The 18743-nt window shown below is 32.3% G+C and overlaps 1 protein-coding gene across 5 annotated transcripts in view; it reads right to left on the bottom strand.

Moving 5' to 3' along the window:
• Positions 1–11153: 11153 nt before the first annotated feature.
• The window catches only part of Mettl25 (methyltransferase like 25), a 108864-nt gene continuing 101274 nt past the window's right edge, over positions 11154–18743 (bottom strand). For 4 of the 5 annotated variants that reach the window (XM_076853186.1, XM_076853188.1, XM_076853189.1 and 1 more), the window contains 3 exons: positions 13723–13797; positions 13101–13172; positions 11154–11394 (listed from right to left, as the gene is read on the bottom strand). In XM_076853186.1, coding sequence (XP_076709301.1) covers positions 11302–11394; positions 13101–13172; positions 13723–13797 — 240 coding nt within the window. In that variant the 3' untranslated portion in view covers positions 11154–11301. The remainder of the gene's footprint in view (positions 11395–13100; positions 13173–13722; positions 13798–18743) is intronic. The other variant, XM_076853187.1, reaches the window with a different exon arrangement.

Genomic DNA, 18743 nt, shown 5'->3' with positions numbered 1-18743 from the left:
AAAAAGATAATCATAATCAGAGATGAACAGGAAAAGCACAGCATGTAGTGTGCAGAGACCACCAAAAGATAGGAAGAGCTTTTGAAGAGTTATGTGTTCTAAACTGCAATACACAGAATTTACAAGTTGGACTTTTTTGCAGATATATAGAGAATGCAGAACTTTTTATATTCTTAAGTTTTCCTTCTAAATTAAATCTTTTACATTACAATTAAAAGACAGAGCCAAAGTCAATTTTGTGCAAAAGCACACTTCCTAGACCCAAATACATTAACAAATTTTCTTGAAGCAGCACCTATTAAAGAATAAAGATAGACTGTATTTGGGAAATTCTGATCACCTTTGTATTTGTTCTTTGACAGTGACCACAAACAGGGTGGTCCAATCTTTGATTCAGATTTCTTGACCGTGGGCAAAGATGTGGGTCCTTATAGTGAGTACCCTAGAGATTGGTATATGCCCCAAGTTTGCAATGTGGTAGACTCTATGGAGCTTGATAGGGCCCTTTGGGTTGTTGAGCATAAAGCTATCTAAGGAACCACTTAAAGTATTGATTCTGACTGGGTAAGTCTGAAGTGAGGACTAAAATTCTGCATTTTAAACAAGTTCCCAGGTGATACTGATGCTGTTCATCCCTGGACTACATTTTTGAGTGTTAAGACTCTGCGCTAACTTTACATGAGCAAACAGAGATAAGTAGAGTTCTCAATATAATCTCTGTTTCACATATTATTTCCATGAATGGAAACAAACTTTGGACAAGGAAGCATATCATTGGAGTGGATTCTAATGTAAAAAGAACTTTTACTGTATATCAGAAAAAGTTCTTACAGTTTTTGACACTTTAGCGTCTAGCAAGATCAATATTGTAATTCTAATGTGTAAGTCTTACATATTAATGTTTGTCTACCAGCTTTTTGGAATATTACTGCCTTAACATTGTGATGTTAACACAATGTAACAGATGTGGACATCTGTTTAGTTGACAGCTTTTGAAAATTTGCTTTGGAATTTCCATTTCAATATCTCCTTATAGAACCCCCTCGGATTTTTTTTTTTTGGTTGCCCTTGGATATAAGATTTGTAAAATGCTAAAGTATTTAAGTATTTAATAATAAAAATTACCTTTAGTTTCATTTTTAGTAATTATTTTACACTTTATTAAAAAATAAAGTTAACACCTACACAGGAAGATTCTTGTTTTCTATAGATCTTCATAAGTAAGTTATAATTAACACTGTCATAATATTCAATCCTTTCAAAAGTAGCCTCAGGCTAGAATTTTAAATTGCAAAGTTCTAATTATAACTTATCATAGACTTATGGGACAACAAAAGTGAGGTCTGAAAGACATTACCCAAGGTAGTAAAAACAATATACATTACTTGGAATCAATGGGGTTATTTTCACTGAATCAATTTTTCTTGGCCTGTGAATAGTACCAAAATATTTTTTAAAATATATTTATTATAAGAACATGTTTGTATGAAAAATACATTTACACTTTTTTTTCTTTCTGAAAAAGTAGCATGCCTTAGTTCTTTGTCCTTCCCAGGTTTGGATATCACAGAGCTAGATAAAAAGAAATAACAAAAGAGAAGTCTATATAAAGATATAGGGCATTCAAATAATTATGCTTCCAAGATAATTAAATTCCTAGAGTTAATAGGGAATGAATGAGATTAAAGTATTATTGCTTTTTCCCTGTATATCTATTACTATTTAGATATAAATGATCCATATCCCTAGTGCATATTATTTATTGTTCTGATGATTGAGATAAGTGTGAAAGTCTCTAACAGAGTGCCCAGCTCATAGAAGATATTCAATAAAATTTTGTTGGATTCGAATACGTCTTCATTGATCAGAAATACATACACCAGTACTTCTTCTTTCAGAAGTTCTAGAGATTTGCTCTCCTGTTTCCTCTTTCCAAGATGGCACTTCTACTTTGGATCCGACAAACAACTATCTTCTCCCTCTTATGCATTAACATCTTATAGAGAGGTTGGGATCTAAAAATCAGGGCATACATTAAATATATATATATATATATAATGTAATTCCAGTAGGCTAGCTAATATGATTTTTGAACTAAAAAAACATTGCCTCATTTATTTAACTAAAAAAAGTTCCATGAGAATTGGTTTTAATTTTCATAAAAAAAGAGAATGATTTATCCTTGTTTTGTAATTCTAACGGCAGAAGCTATGCTGTTAATCACAAGTTTTAGTATTTACAATGAATATATCAGAATAAAAAAGTTACCAAAATATGGATATCAAAACTGTTCTGAAGACCTAAGAAATGAAGCTTTTATTTCTCCCCAGTTAGGGTCTCACATATGCCAAGCCAATGCTCTGCTGCTGAGCTACATCCCCAGCCCAAATATAAAACATATCTTTAAAGAATTTTAAAGACTGCTAATCTGCATGACAAACAGTGTTTGATATTAGAGAAAAATTAGCTAAGAAATAATTTATCTTGCAAATGCTTTCAGTTCTCACACTCAGAATGTTAACCCTCAAAATCCTTAGCACTCATTCTTTAGTATAGTATAACTGGCTGTTAAGAAATGGCTTCCTGAACTTTTAAAACCCATTATAAACTGGTAATGTGAATGTAAATGTACTCCTTAAAGGTATTTTTGCTTATGTAGAAAAATGTTTAACATCCTATATACTACAAAGGAATCCTCTTTTGTCTTTAATTTTATTTTTAGTTTTGTCCTTTTTAGTTAGTTTAAATGGAAATTAGAGCACTAGAATTTTTTTATGATTTAAAATCTCTCTCACATGAACTTTTTATTTAATTATTCTCACAGAAGATTTACCTGCACAGAAGTATACTGTATACTAATTTTTTTCTATGAAAATTTAAAATATGCTGAAGCTATCAGAACACACAAAAAAATCTGTTGTTATAATCAAATGAATTTCGAATTGTTTTGTCTTTCCTTGAAATACATTATTTGAGTATACTTTGCTAGATGGAAAACCACATTCAGACCACGTCTTTTTTTAAAGAGTTACAGCAATATTAGAAGTCTCTGACTTTTTTCTGTGAGGGCAGCTAATTCAGAATATCTGTGCATTTAGTTCAGTATGATTAGCTGAGGTACACAAAATCCCATGCTGACTGAATGGAAAGCAACATGGTGAATTTTCAGTTGGAATTTGCATACTTTCTCTCCATTTCTAAAATGTAGCATGTTCAATCACAACGGTCTCAGTACAAGTTAAAGGCGTTTCCTCTCCTGAGATTTAAATACATGCTATTTTGTTCTATGCTGAAATGTGTTAACTATCTTATGCTGGATCGTGAATTGGAAAATTCTAGTAAAAACAGTACCATTTTAAAAAAAGGTCTTCTATTGACAGAACATCTGCAAACTTAATGAGGCAACCACTGAGATAAATACATCAACTAATAAATTCCCATACATGCAGACAGTAGCATCACTGGCCAAGTACAAATCATCTGGGGAGGTTTGGGGGCTTGGAGTTTCTTTGGTCACAGGCTAACCAGAGTACATATTTCATACAGCAGATTATTTCTTAAACAGTCCTATTCTATGAAAACAAGCTATTCTATGGAGCACACTTAAAAACAACTTAAAGGAAAATATAATTAACAGGGAGAATGGGATAGAAGTAAAACATTCTAGGACATGGTTCTTGGTAACAGATTGTGTGTTTATGTAGCAACTTTCTTTTTCTTCTCCCCAAATTCATTATCAAATGACTAAGGCATTACCTTAATTCTTAAATGTACCTTGTATATGTTTCAATGACTAGATTTATAACTCCTTAAGATTAGGAACTATCAGTTTTTAAATCTTTTTCCCCAACTTTTAGTGTCTACTACTATGTATCTTAGTCACACAGTACTTAACTGGTTATTTGATGTTCTTCTTCTTTTTTTTTTTTAAATGAATAGTCTTGCAGAGTTTATAGTTATCTAAGAAGCAACTTTTGGCTATATTAATCACCTCTGTTTTTTTCTTTCATTGACTGCTAATTCTTTGATTTTCAGAATTTTTCATTTTTTTTCATAATTATTATTTTTTTAGTTGTAGATGGAGACAATATATTGAATGATTGATTGATTGTGGTGCTGAGGATTGAACCAAGTGCCTCACACATGCTAGGCAAGTGCTTTACCATTAAGCCATAGCACAGCCCAGAATTTTTCTTTTCTAATATATATGTTCAAAGATAATGCTTTCCATATAGTATGGTTTCACCTTATCCCACAGGTTTGATGTGTAACTTTTTCATAATTCAATTTCATTACTTTTATTTCATTTTCTGATCTCTATTCTGATTTCTTTGACCTAACAGATATTTAGCTATATAATTGTAAAAATTAAAGCATACGAAGATTTTCTACTTATCTTAAAAAAATTTTTTTTAACCCACATATGGTCTGAGACTACAAACTATGTCATTCCAAGCTTTTGAAATTTACTTAAAAACCCAGCACATACTCAAACAAGTTTAAAAGTTCCACTTGCATTCCATACACTGTATTTGGATATAGTATATTTGACTGTTAGGTAAGTTGTACTTTGTTGCATTGTTTGAATCTTGTATCGTTATCATTCTGTTTGTTTTCCATCCAATGAATGGGAGCACAAAAATACTCCCAGCATGATTGTAGATTTACCTTTTTCTCATTGTAGTTAATTTTATTTCTCAAAATACTTCATGTATTTTGAGGTTATATTACCAACAGGCTATGACTTTAAAATGATCATATCTTTTCCTAGCAAATTTGAAACTTTTTTCTTAAATTCTGAAGGATCTCTGTCTTTAAAGATACTTTTTGACCAATGTTAATTAAAATATTAAAGTCACTTTGATATCAATGTAGCTTTTGATGAGTACTTGCAAATATGCCTTTTTCTTCCTATTAATTTTTTATTTTATTTATTTATTTAGGTACTAGGGATTGAAACCAGAGGGGCTTAACCACTGAGTCATAGCCCCAGCCCATTTTATATTTTATTTAGAGACAGGGCCTCACTACATTGCTCAGGCTGGCTTTGAACTCATGATCCTCCTGCCTCAGCCTCCCCAGCTGCTGGGATTACAGGTATGTGCCACCACACCCGGCCTTCCTATTAGTTTTGAATGTTTTTGTATCCTGTTTCAGATGTCTCTTTTAAATAGTATACTATTACTTTACTTTTCCAATGTCTTTGTTTTTCCTTTAAAGGATTTAATTTACATGTAAGGGGATTGCTGATATATCTGAACTTTCATTTGCCATCATATTAGTTGCTCTCTATGTGCTCTGGCCTGTTTCCTTTCCTCTTTTTTCATTATCTTTATCTGGGAAGGAAGAGATTGAGAATCAGTATCTCATGATCTCAAGGTAAGTAGGTTCCCATACTGGGCTCCATGCTTCATGTTACATAGAATGTGGGAATCCTATCTGGTGTCTAGGAACAGCTGGATTATGTGTAGAACTCATTTGGGTTGCGCTCCTCCTAGCCTCTACCTCACATGTGGACTCAAACATGTTTCTCCAAATTTTGAGAATTATTCCAATAAAGTCAATCTGTGCCCCTATATGGAACAGGTTACAGTTCCAGCCAGGTAAACAGATTACTCCTGATGGATAGCACTGAATTTCTTCCATCGAATTCTGCAAGATTGGGCTGTCAGCAGTACAGACCCATTTGGAGTGATTCACACTGTTTATGTAGATGAAAATCCTGCCAAAAAATCTTTGCCCAGTGCTGCTCTTCTTGTTCTAGGGGTGACTCTGTTGATAATATTTCATTATTTCATTTGCTTCCTTCTATTATTTTGGGGCTATATTCTTTACAATTGTTCTAGATTAGTGTTTTAATTCTTCAAAGTTATTTTCATTAGGAACAGAAATGTTTTCTTCTTTTTACCCTAGCACCTAGGAGGTATTTTTCAATTGTCTTCCATTCCATATTTCTGTCCATTTTCAGTGTAATGATGTTTTTGTTCTCATAGATATTTTTTAAAATTTATTTTTGGCCAAATTTTTAAGACTTTCATGCTGTCTCTGGTTCTACCAATATTAATATGCCTAGATATATTTTGTCTTTTTAAAAATTTTCTTTCTTGAGTCTATGGTTCTCAGTTAAAAAAAAAAAAAAATATATATATATATATATATATATATATATATTCTTAGTCATTATTTCTTTGAGCATTAGTGCCTCATTATATTTTTGCCTTCTAAGATCCCAAATATATGTATGTTAGACTTTCTTAATGAATTATCTATGTGTCTTATACTGTTTTCTGATCCCCCCCCATCCTTTTGTCTCTGGGTTTCCTTCTGGATATTTAATTCTGAATTTCCTTATTTCCTTTCAGTTGTCTAATGAACTAAATTCTTAATTTTGATTAATGGTATTTTTTAACGTCTAGCTCTTCCATTTGATACTTCTTTATAGTTTCCAGTTTTCCTGAAATTCTTAGTCTTTCATTTCTTGACTATGTCTCATAAATGAAATATATGGAAGCCCCATGTCTACTCTATTCTGTAGTTTCTCACATTTCTTAACCTCTCTATAAGTCAGGTTACTTTTGCTAGAGTGTTAGATATTTATTTGCAAAACTGTAGAAATAATGCCTGATGAAGAATGAGATTTTTTTTTCAGAGTTGATTTGCTTCTGCCCATTTCTAATCTATATAAGGATAATGACACACCTACTTTATGAACTGTTGAGAAGATCAAATGGTTTAATAAATAAAAAATTCTTAGGACAACATTAACAAAAACAAAACAATGCTTTCTAGAGTGGTGATATCCATCAAATACTACTTTCTAAAAGACATTTTGGTAAGTAATTTAAGGTAGGTGATACATTTATTTTGCAAGTACTCACTGTGAGCATTTTACATTGCAGGCACTATACTAGGGGCTGGGTAAAGAAATATGCTTAAATTTACTCTGGGTGATGTAACCCACCATGTTTTCAGAGTGGCAGACATGTAGTAGAGTCCATTTTTAGATGTTATATCTGAACACATTCTAGGAGCCTCATCTGTGCTCGTATCCATTCTAGGCATCCGGAGTACTAATTATTAAGACAGGGTTACTAGTAGTAAGTTTTAGATTAGAAGCTTGTCCACCCGTATCTACTATGTATGACTCTCAGTTACACACAACAATATTCTTCAGTGGTTTTAGAATGATGAACTAAAAAGTTAGAGAAATCGATATAAAATGTGTTTTACGTTTTGAAAAGACATTTCAAAGAATGGAGAATAGCAGAAAGCTAAAAGAAAAAAAGAGTCAATTTAAGCTAATAATAATTTAGTAAAGGATGGAACTTCATGCCTCATGAAGATGACTCTGAAATAACTATGCATGTTAAAAGGGGCAATAATGCATATTAATAATAGTAAATAATTGTTATGTGCGTTATCTGGAACCACAAATCAAAGAATAATCTTCAGATACATGTAATGTGGAAAAGCCTTTTTCTATCAGTCTTGCATTTATACCTATAGATACAGAGCAATCACTAAGTCAGAAATGATATAAATAGGGAGTAGGCAGAAATTATCCTAGAAATAAATATTAGTCTGAAGACAATACATGACCTCAGCAAATGAAATTACTGTAAAACTACTTTATGTAAGGTAATGTTCTCCAACCACTAACCAAATGCACTTTTATATGTGAATAATTTCACTGATTTTAACTGGGTACACTGAAAATGCATTTGTAAGTTGTTCGATTAGAATTTAGAACACACTTTCCCCCACAAAATCAGTATTATAAATATGGCTAAGTTCCCATTTCTATCTCGCTAGGTCATTTAACAAATGCAACTATTAAATACTATGCATTATGTTCCAAGTATTAAGTGTTTATATTGAGAACTGCAACCATCTGCATCAGCATGACAGAGCTATCAGGTCCTAGAGCTGAAACCCCTGTGTCAACATGATTTATTTGTTTGTTATGGGAACAATTTGCCTAGGAAAGATAAGACTGTATACAAATAAATAACTTCATTGTTTGTTTCAGGAAATTCCTATATATTAATTTATCTCAGACAAACAATTTTCTCACCTTGGCAAAGAGTTCAGTTATCAAGCAACAGTTTATTTATCAAAACTTATCTCAAGACCCTTGTGTTGCTATATATACTAATCCTAGACAATTATGTCACCAACCGGTTCAAATCTTAGTCTGTTCTCTACATTTGAGCCCAGACATCCAACTCCTATAAATTCCTCCCGATTTTCCCCCTTCTGAGACACTGTTAAGACTGTCAAGGCAGTGTTCTCTATACCTGTTTTTAGTTTGTTTTGAGCTGCTATAACATGATACCAGAAACTGGGTAATTTATATAGAATATGAATGTATTCTCTCACAGCTCTGGAGGCTGGAAAGTCTAAGATCAATGTGATGGAATCTGGTATGAGCCTTCTTACTGTGTCTTCCCATGGTGAAAATTAGACGGGTGAAAGAGTGAACCTATTGCAACCCCTCTTTATTGCAGCACTAACCCATATATGACATGGGGCCCTCATGAGCTAAACCTCTTTCAAAAGGTTCTACTTCCCAGTGCCATTCCACTGGGGATTGAGTTTCCAATACATGAATTTTGGAGGAAACAAAAACATACAAATCATATAACCAAAATTATGACTAAATTCCTTTTTTTTTAACAGAAGAGAAAACTGAGGCACCCTGAAGAGTTAAGTGACTTATCTAATGATACAAAATATTCTAGGCCACATGAATCTAAATTCAGGTACTCCATAAGCATCCCTAATTTAAAATTTAAAAACTGAAATGCTTCAAAACACCAAAATGTTTTGTGCACCAATATGATGCCAGACATGGAAAATTCCAGACTATATAACTTTGTTTCCTATTATTAAAAATATTGAAAAAGTTACCTTCAGGCAATGTGAATAAGGTATGTATACACCATAAATGGACTTTCTGTTTAGACCTGGTTCCCTTCTCTAAGATATCTCATTATGTATATGCAAATATTCCAAAATCTGAAAAACATCCAAAATTTATTTATATATATATATATATAAATAGTTGGACACAACACCTATTTTTTTATTAATTAATTTTTATGTGGTGCTGAGGATTGAACCCAGGGCCTCACACATGCTAGGCAAGCATTCTACTACTGAGCCATAACCCTAGCCCAAAGATCCAAAATTTAAATCATGTCTTGTCTTAAGTATTTCCTATAAGGAACACTCAACATGTAATATTAGTGAGTTCCTCTTCCTCTTGTTTATTCATCTACAGACAAGATATCCTTACGATCTACCTGCCTCAACCTCCCAAGTATCTGGGATTACAGGTGGGCACCACCATGCCCAGCATCTGACCATGTTTTAACTTATAGAGAAGTTTCTACAAAGTTCCCTTGCTGATGAAACAACTTTAATTTACTTTTCTAAACACTGTTTTGTACACAAGAAGCCCTTGTCTTTATTATTATGAGAAATGGATGCTATATAAATATTTGAATATCAGGAAAAGATTATAAAATTTTACATAAAATTATGAAAGGAAAGAAAATAGGCTGGAAAAGTTTTCTGCTTCTTCTAGGATAGCCAGCTACATACAGAAAATATGAGAAAATAAAAGAACAGTACACTGCAACAAACAAGCAGTTTATCTCAGAATAATGAAATATGTAGTTAAACAGAAACTGGAGAAGATTCTCAGCCAATTGGCATGATAGATAACTGAACTTGTGTGTGGTCACTTCCTTCCTTCCATCTTTCCTTTCTTTCTTTATCCCTCCCATCCTCCCTCCTTCATTCCTGTTTTCAACTAGCTGCTAAAAGAGTTAAGAGGAGACAGGGAACTTTATACTAGATAAATCGGGCTCACAACTGAAATCTGCCGACTTAAGGTGGGTCGAACATGCTGTGCTTCCTGGTGTGACGTAATATAAAGTATATATTATCTATGAAGTATTTTTGCCAAAAGACCAAAACAAACATCTAATAATAACCTGAATTATGTTTAAAAAGACTTCTTGAGCCAGTCACAGGTATGTGATTGAGCAGATATTACTATAGAAAAAATACACTAGAAATATATACTAGTGTATTTATAACAAGTAACAAACAGCCTAGAATTTGCTTTAAGATTCTTCAGCAGGGGTAAGTTTGGGTGGAGAGTGTGTGTGTGTGTGTGTGTACTTATATATGCATAGATGAAATAAGATTGGCAAAATGTTGATAATTGCTGAAGTTTGTAATGAATACATAGAGATTCCTTAAAATTTACTTTGCACTTTTAGATATGTTTGAAATTTTGCAGAACATAAAATACCAAGCAATGGCTTTTTTCTCAGTATAGAATATGTACACAATACCTGATTACTTATATTTATATTGGCTGCAAACTCAATAATACTACCATCAAAAGCAAAATGATAATTCTTCTCATGCAGGAAGAGACTCCAAAATTCAAGAATTCCTTTTTCTACTCTAAAGAATTAGAGATGCTCTCTAGCTGAGCATCAAGAGTCTCAATTGTCCATATCCTTTGTTAGATCAAGTTTTCTGCTAATGAAAGGAAATTTTTCCATACTGGGCAGGGTGCTGGCCTTCCATTCAATCTTGCTTTACTGAGACTGGCTTTTTATAGAGTACAAGGTAATTCCCTTAAGTGTCAACCCATTCTTACTTTTAATAAAATAAAGAGCCTCAAGAGTACTTAAAGTGATTCTCACAAGATGCACACTCTTTTAAGGGAGCATAATATTACCTTATGTAACAGATTAAAATGTAGTGTAAAATGTGCTTTATGCTAGGCACATTTTATAAATGAAGTGGTTTGTGAGTATTTCTTCTCTTGAAATATGGATTTTTCTTTTACGGTAATGTGAAAAATCCTTCCAAAATGTGGAGGACAATGCAAATGATTCCCAACATTTGACTATATCTGAACTAGTGCCTTTCATCCTTTTTTTTTTTAAAAGTAAATATCAGTCAAAATATAATAGTATATATGGAGGGTCTCAAACATTGAGCAGGAACAAAGATTCAATCACACTGTTCTATTGATATACTAGTTTAGAAATCAGGTTGATTCTTTCATAATATTTTCACAAGTTCTTATTTATATATGCTTTCTCATAGAAAAATAGATTATGACCTTCTGTTGTTAGCCATTATTTTATTGTTTATGTAAAAATATAGCAATTATTTTAAAATATTTACATAATAATACATAAATGTTTAGAAAAGCAAGGTTATCAACAAGTTCTGCAAACAGGTATAACTAATAACTTGCTTCATTTGAAATCATTGCTGCTTCTTCAGAGCAATAACAGCATAACATCTGGGAGATTTCACAGGATCAAACAACTTCACAAGTGCAGACCATGCAATATCTTCCTGCAAATTGATAAGTGATTTAGATATACAACCATTTTTTGAACAGGAAAGGAGAGGTGACAAAGACTACATACTGTAATACTATGGCTGGGCATGGTGGCATACTCATATTATCCCAGTGTCTCAGGAAGCTGAGGCAGAAGGATCAAGAATTCAAAGCCAGCCTCAGCAACTTAGTGAGACCCAGTCTCAAATAATAACAAGGGCTGGGGATAAAGCTAAATGGTTAAGTGCCCCTGGGTTCAATCTCTGGTACCAAAAACAAACAAACAAACCAAAAACCAAAAAGCAAAACCCATGTGAAAAACAAACTATAAAAGAACAATATTCTTTGTTGAATAAAATTAACATCTACAGTTTCACCTTCAAGGAAATATGCTGACAAAATAAAGTAACACATAGATACTGAATTATAAGGCCTATTTTGTTGTGACTATGAAAAAATGCCATAATCAAATGTATAGTAAATAAATAATTTTATGATGAAACATTATTTACTCTGTGCAGGATAGCCAATGAGGTGGGAAAATTTTACATAAATGAAACAAACTGCATACAAACTGCATTTGTAATTTTTTTTACAATTTTAATTAAAGTATAAATAATGTGCACGCACATATACTTGCAAAATTCATATATTTGAGTATAAGCATAAATAGAAATATACCAAATACTTAATAGTTAATGCTCAAAGGTAGGATTGTTACTTTAAATTTCCTTTTTAAAAAATATTTCTATATATTTTAGATTTGTAACATAAATGTGTATTACTTTTAGAATATTTAAAATAGTAAACATAAATTATTTATGCTATTATTGATCTCAACTAATCTCAGTACATATTGTTTTGCCGAACTATTGTACTTAGTTCAATTGAAATTGTTTTGAAAGGAAATTAGTACCTGTTTTGGCAGGGACTGATTGTTCTGTCACCTACAGCTTGCAAATCAAGGCTTTTCAGTGATTTGAAGTTAGCTGGCCACTTAGGAAAGCACATCACTATTTAAATACTTAAAAACTGTTCTTTTTGCATAAGAGTAAAGATCCATTTATTAAAATCCATTTGTTCCAGCAGGAAGAAAAAAATTGCTTTAAAGTAAAGGGTTTACAGTGAAAGCATTAGGCCAAATTTTGGAATGAGTTTAATTTAAATAGTTCACAATAATTTAAACAAAGCACTCAGTGAGATCTGAAAAATATATTTTCCCTAAAGATAACTTAAAAGACAATATTTTGTCATTCAACATAGATGAAATAAGATTATGGAAAAAATAAAGAAATAATCTTCATTAATGAATTTTCTATACTGCAGAACACATAATATGTTCAAAAATCCAAAAGTGAATTAATTAAAAGGCAAAGTCTTACAAAATCAAATGTGTACACAATATTTTTTATGTCTGGCCTTTATTAATTTTGGCTAAACAATCTTTCATATATGGCAGCATGTGTTCACTGCCTATGTATCGTAATTACCATACAATTAAAAGAATGTAAACTTTATTAGAGTAGTTTTTGTGAAGACATCTGTTGTACATATGTTTATATACTGACAAGAAGATGGTATAAGTATCTTAACTATAAAAATATAATGAAAAAAATTACCTTACTAGCTTTATGTAAAATAACTATCCTCACTATTACTGGACTCGCATTACTACATTTAATAAAGATTTGTTAATCATTTAAAAAGTAATGTAATTTACCTGCTCTTTAAGATAACAAAGTCGATCCAGAAGAATCAATGTTTCTATACAAGGAGCCAGAAATACTTTCAACTAAAAGAAGGCATAAGAAAAGAAAGTGGTACTTAAAAAAAAATCCTATTTCCTTAACATTTATGTTTAAGAAAATGCATCTAGAGTTTACATAGGCCAATTCCCAATACTCATTGTGCATCTTCAGAAAATAAATACTGCAGAGATCAAAGGTTTTTCTTTAATAACGGAAAAGAATGCCCTTTAAATGACTTTGAGGTAGAATCCAACAAGCAATCATATGAGAAAGCTTTTAAAGGGGTCCTAAGAATGAAATTCATTAAAAAGAATGCTTGTGAAATAACTGCATTGAGACCAATATGTCTTCAAAGGACTCTAAAACGTCTTTCCATGCATTTATAATATACTTTAAGAGGAATCTACCATGTGCTCTCTTTATTACATTACTGACACCTAATATAGTTCTGAAGTAGGAAATGATCCAAAACAGTTTTTCTACAGAATGAGAAAAACAACATAGATTGGTTGGCTCCATAATAAAATTTAATAGAATGGTATTCAAAGTCTAGCAACATATCAAATTTAATATGTTTAAATATAAGATATTTACCATATTGAATGCTTCCAGCTCATCCATTCTAGGTTTATACTTCTCAAAGTAGTCCATTATAATTTTTTCTGGCAACTTAAAGATAAAAATGATAATAAATTTGTTAATAGTCAAAGACAGTTAAAACTTTTCTTTATCAAACATAAATATCATGTTAACTTAAAGTAACCTTAGGTGTCTGAAGAGCTCCCTCTAGCAAGTCAATGTAACTGCTGAAGTAATGTAACATTGAACGAAGTTAATGTAACTAAATTCTTTCACTTAAGTTTGCACTGATAAAGGTTATTCAGCATCATAAAAAAATCACTACTATTTTGATATTAATTCAATACATAGTAATTAAATATTTACTTTTACTTACTAGTATACTATAAATAATATTTCAATGAACATTTTTTGAATAAAATTAAAATTTGAAACACTACAACTATATCCTAGAGAAAGATTTAAAGACTACACAGCAACACAGTCATATTTCAAATAATTCTAACATCCACTTAACATATTCATCAATAAACATTATTTTACAATTTTTTCTCTAAAAGATATACCCATAGTATGCTTACCCCACCTACTCTAAATGGCCACTTTCTAGTCCATACTCATGTTTCTGCACCCACCAGTTTAACTTTATGTTTACTGAATCAATTGTTATCATTTATAATCTTTTTATGCCTATTATGTTATTGTAATAATATAAATAAACATTGCATAACCAATGAAAGATGAATGCAAAAGGAAATGTTGTTTTTGTAAGTTGATCAACTTTGTGAAGGGTTTCACAAAGGAGTTACCAGAAAAAAACTACAGTCAAATTACAAGTCAAAATAAATGAAAGACTGGATCTATAAAAAGAGTAAAAAATCTGAAAGGATTTGTCAGATTTCCTGGCAAATGTCTAAATGAATTTTTTTTTCCCCCAAAGTCTGTCCCTTTTCTTATTGTACTAAAACCTATTTTAAAAATAGTTTTTTGTTTGTTTTTTTTTAAATTAAGAGTTTCACAGTTAGTTATTCACAGAAGTTGGGTCATCCAGACATCTATATATACATGGTGATTGGTTTCAGTTCACTCTCCCTTACCCTGCTGCCCTCCCTACCCCCTCCCATTCTCTTTCCTCTACTTTATCAGACTTCCTTTAGGTCTTCTATTAATTTATATTTGATTGGTTCTATATGTTATTCTATCCTTCCCTCCTGCTTTTCTTTATTTTACTCTGGCTTCCACATTTGAGAGAGCTTTGAGTTTCTCAGCTTGGCTAATTTTACTTAGCATGATATTCTCCATGAACCTATTTTGAATTTAAAAACTATAAAAGGGAAGCAGTGAAGAGCAAAGCTCTGTGTCATCATATTTCGCATAAAATCTTCCAGAAAAGATCTCCCTCTTGGTATAGATCTTAAGAAGATTATGTACCCCTCGCCCTTTTAAAACTCTCACCCATCTTTGAATTAAATTGAGTATCCTCTAGACCAGGCTTCTACAGTAGAATGAATTGGTCTGAATTCAGGCCTGTATTTCAAGGCAGCAAAAACTCTCATTTCACAAAATTGTGTGTCTGAACCAAATCCTTTAAACTTTACTTCTCTGCTACCATCCTCAGATTAGCTGGTAAAGTGACACCTTTGAACGCTTAATCTTTACCATTCTGCTTTCTACAGACATCAGTTTTCAATGTGATTCCTTAGATTCTCATTTCTCTGTGCTAAACTAGAAAGAACTGTCCTCGATTGCCTTTGTTGCAATTAGGAATTGCTGACTTTGCTTTTTCAGGGGATGCTACTATGGAGACTGTATTCTTTTGGTTTGTCTGAGATTTGTAACCCTGGGATTTCCTCTTGGCCTCTTTCTACATCCCTTTTTTACATCCAATGTACTTTGAAATACACATAGTTTGAGATTTAAAATGCCTCTTGATTTTATCAAAAAGGGAGTCTGTGCTTCCATTTCTCATTGTGTTTGTTGCTTTTGAGCGATTCTGGAGAGAAAAGGGGAGAGCACTATCTTTACTCTCTTATTTAAAAATAAGTCTGTTACTTTAAGTGAACCAAGGCTGGCATTATATAGATTATACATTATCCTATGTTTGATGCAAAAATAGTGAAGGTAGATCTTCAAGCAGTGATGCCATATGCAAACCTTTGTGTAAACAAAACTAAACAAATGGCCCTCTTCTTACATCAAAAATTGGTGAATAAAAGGTATAATCATATATTTCTAGGAGAAAAATTCAGTGTTTAAGGTATGATTCCATGCTTAAGTCAACTTTTTCAATCAAATGTTTAAAAATACTTCGGATTAGATCACGGAGATTCTATGAAATTTTAAAAATGAAGATACCATCCCACTTAATGTCAACATGAATCTTCAAGACACATATATTTAACAGGTGGCATTACTGAGTGTTGAAATCAGTGAGAACCTACGAAGGGTCAGCTTTACAGAGATTAAAAAAGGCATCAGAACTGAAGCACTGCCCAGCAGAGGTCATAACTAAAGCAAGGCCATATACAAAAACTTATAAATTAAAAATGTGAAATGAATGACAGATTGGAATACTGGACATGAACTACTTGCTCCCTGCTGTCCAAGGCCTATATTCTAGGAAAAGGGATTAGCACGAGTTGTGTAGTAGGTCCCTCCCTGGCTTTGGGTCAGGGACAAGGAGATATACAGTTCTAAAGAGAAAATGGGTTGTAGACAGTAAATGAGCAGTCATGCTCAAGTACTTTAGTCTACACTCCCTTCTTCACAATTTTTTGACAGCTATTTGACTTAATCAAATAGGTTAGAGAATATGTCGTACTACTCAATGTGTGTGTTTCATATACTTGACCAACTTCATTCTGCCTGCAAGAATTCTAAAAGTCAAAGATGTAAGCATTCTTTCTTCAACTCTTCATTAAGACTCATCACTTTTTGAATTTCATTTGCCTTTAAAAAAGGCAGATTCAAACTTCAATTCTTCAATCTGCTTTAGATGTACATTCATTTTTGCCAGGTGCAGTGATGAACTCCTATAATCCCAGCTACTCAGGAGGCTGAGGCAGGAGGATTCCAAGTTCAATGCCAGCCTGGACAACTTAGACCCTGTCTCAAAATAAAATAAAAGGGCTGGTGGTGTAGCTCAGTGGTAGAGCACTTTCCTGACATGTATGAGGCCTTGGATTCGATGTCTAGTACCACAAAAAACAAAAACAAAACAAAAAATCCTTTGTTGTAAGTATGAAATTTCTTCTTATTCTTCCTCTTAGGCTTGCTTGCTTGATGACTGCTAGTTTTGTAAAAAATGTCAAATAATTATTCTTTTTTTGTGTGATGTCTCTTGTCATATAAGTATAAAAAAATACAATTAGACAGTATAGACTGGCATTCTTCCCCAGTTTCCTAGATTTTGGTCTAAAGAAATCCACTTAACTTCACATCTCAATCCTATTGTCCTTAGTATTCAAAAAGATAATATAAATAAATAAACCTTTTAGTACCATATCTGGCATAAAGCAAAAGTTCAATAAACATTGGTTTTTCTCATATTATTTTAAAAGAAATAAACATACGTTTTAGGTTTAAAGAAATTTTGAAGATAGTACAATTTCCATTTATTCTATATCCACTATTTCATGTTACATTATGCTACATTTGTAATAATGAAAGAACCAATGTTGACACATTAACTAAAGTTCATACTACCCTCAGATCTTCTTATTTTTTACCTGTGTCCTGATTTTTCAGTTCTAGAATCCCATCCAGAATACCACATCACATTTAGACCACTTGGTTTTGAAAGTTTCTCAGACTTGCCTTGTTTTTATGATCTTGATAGCTTTGAGAAGTATTGGTCAGATATTTTAGAGAATGTTCCTACATTTTTACTTGCCCCACATTTTTTATTGGTGCATTCACATTCATACATCTACACAACATAACCATATAATTTGGCCAATTTCCCCAGTATTCCTCCATTTGGACGTGTTAGATTTTTTTCCCCCTGTTATAAATTAGGGCTATAGTTTTTGAAAACAAGATCACAGAAGGGTCATGTTCCTTATATCACATCAAAAGTATGTATTTCCCATGTGACTTATCATCCTTTTCTTCTTCTTCTTCTTCTTTTTTTTTTTTTAATTTAGGAAGGCAAGATAAGATTTATCCAGGAAAGCAAGCAACAGAGCAGGATATACAAAGGAAGAAAGAATAGAAATACTTGAGAGTAAGGTATGCTTTTGGGGCCTTTTTTTTTTTTTTGGATTCTTTTTTTTTTAATTGGTGAATTATAATTATGCATGAGTGGGATTCATTATGGCATATTCATATATACATATAACATAATTTGATGACTCTCATTCTGCAGTACCTCCCTTTCTCTCCCTTTATCCTTCCCTGATATGCTTGCTCTACTCTTTTGATAATTTCCCTTCTATTGACCTAGTACTTTTGTCATTGACTTTGACTACCTGGATGCAATAGTGTTTCTTGGGTTTTTTAACTATAAAATTTCTTTTCTGTCCCCTTTTCCAGACTCTAGGGAAAAAGTCACCATGTACTGACTACACTTAATGAGTGGGAAGCTATACTCCATCTCCTCAAGGGTAGAATACCTACATAAATTATTTGGAATTGTTTTCCATAAGAGATCTGTCTCTTTTTCACTTATTTATTTATTCTATTTTTTTAAAGAGATACATGTAAAGGACTCCAGACAAGCAAAGGTGGACCATACATCAACTTTATGGAAAGCAGGTAGACAAGTACATGCCACACACAGTTGTTAGACATCCTCCCCACATTATATATCATTAGAGGATGACTTGGTATTTGAAACAGTCTTACCACTAGATGGTAGAACTGAAGCTGCCAGTATAACCTTGACTAGGTCACAATGGGCTCAAAAACTATGGAATATAGTTATGGAAGTGAGATTCATCAGTTGATTGTGCTAAGGAACCAAGAAGAGACAAAACCAGAGTCAAGGAGACTGAAGTGATCCTGATATTCTTAAGTTGACAGAGGAAGTTATCCAT

This window comes from Callospermophilus lateralis, chromosome 4, assembly GCF_048772815.1.
Source record: "Callospermophilus lateralis isolate mCalLat2 chromosome 4, mCalLat2.hap1, whole genome shotgun sequence".
NCBI classification, from domain to species: domain Eukaryota; kingdom Metazoa; phylum Chordata; class Mammalia; order Rodentia; family Sciuridae; genus Callospermophilus; species Callospermophilus lateralis.
Note: the sequence above shows the minus strand (reverse complement) of the source record. Positions and strands in the feature narration are given on the sequence as shown.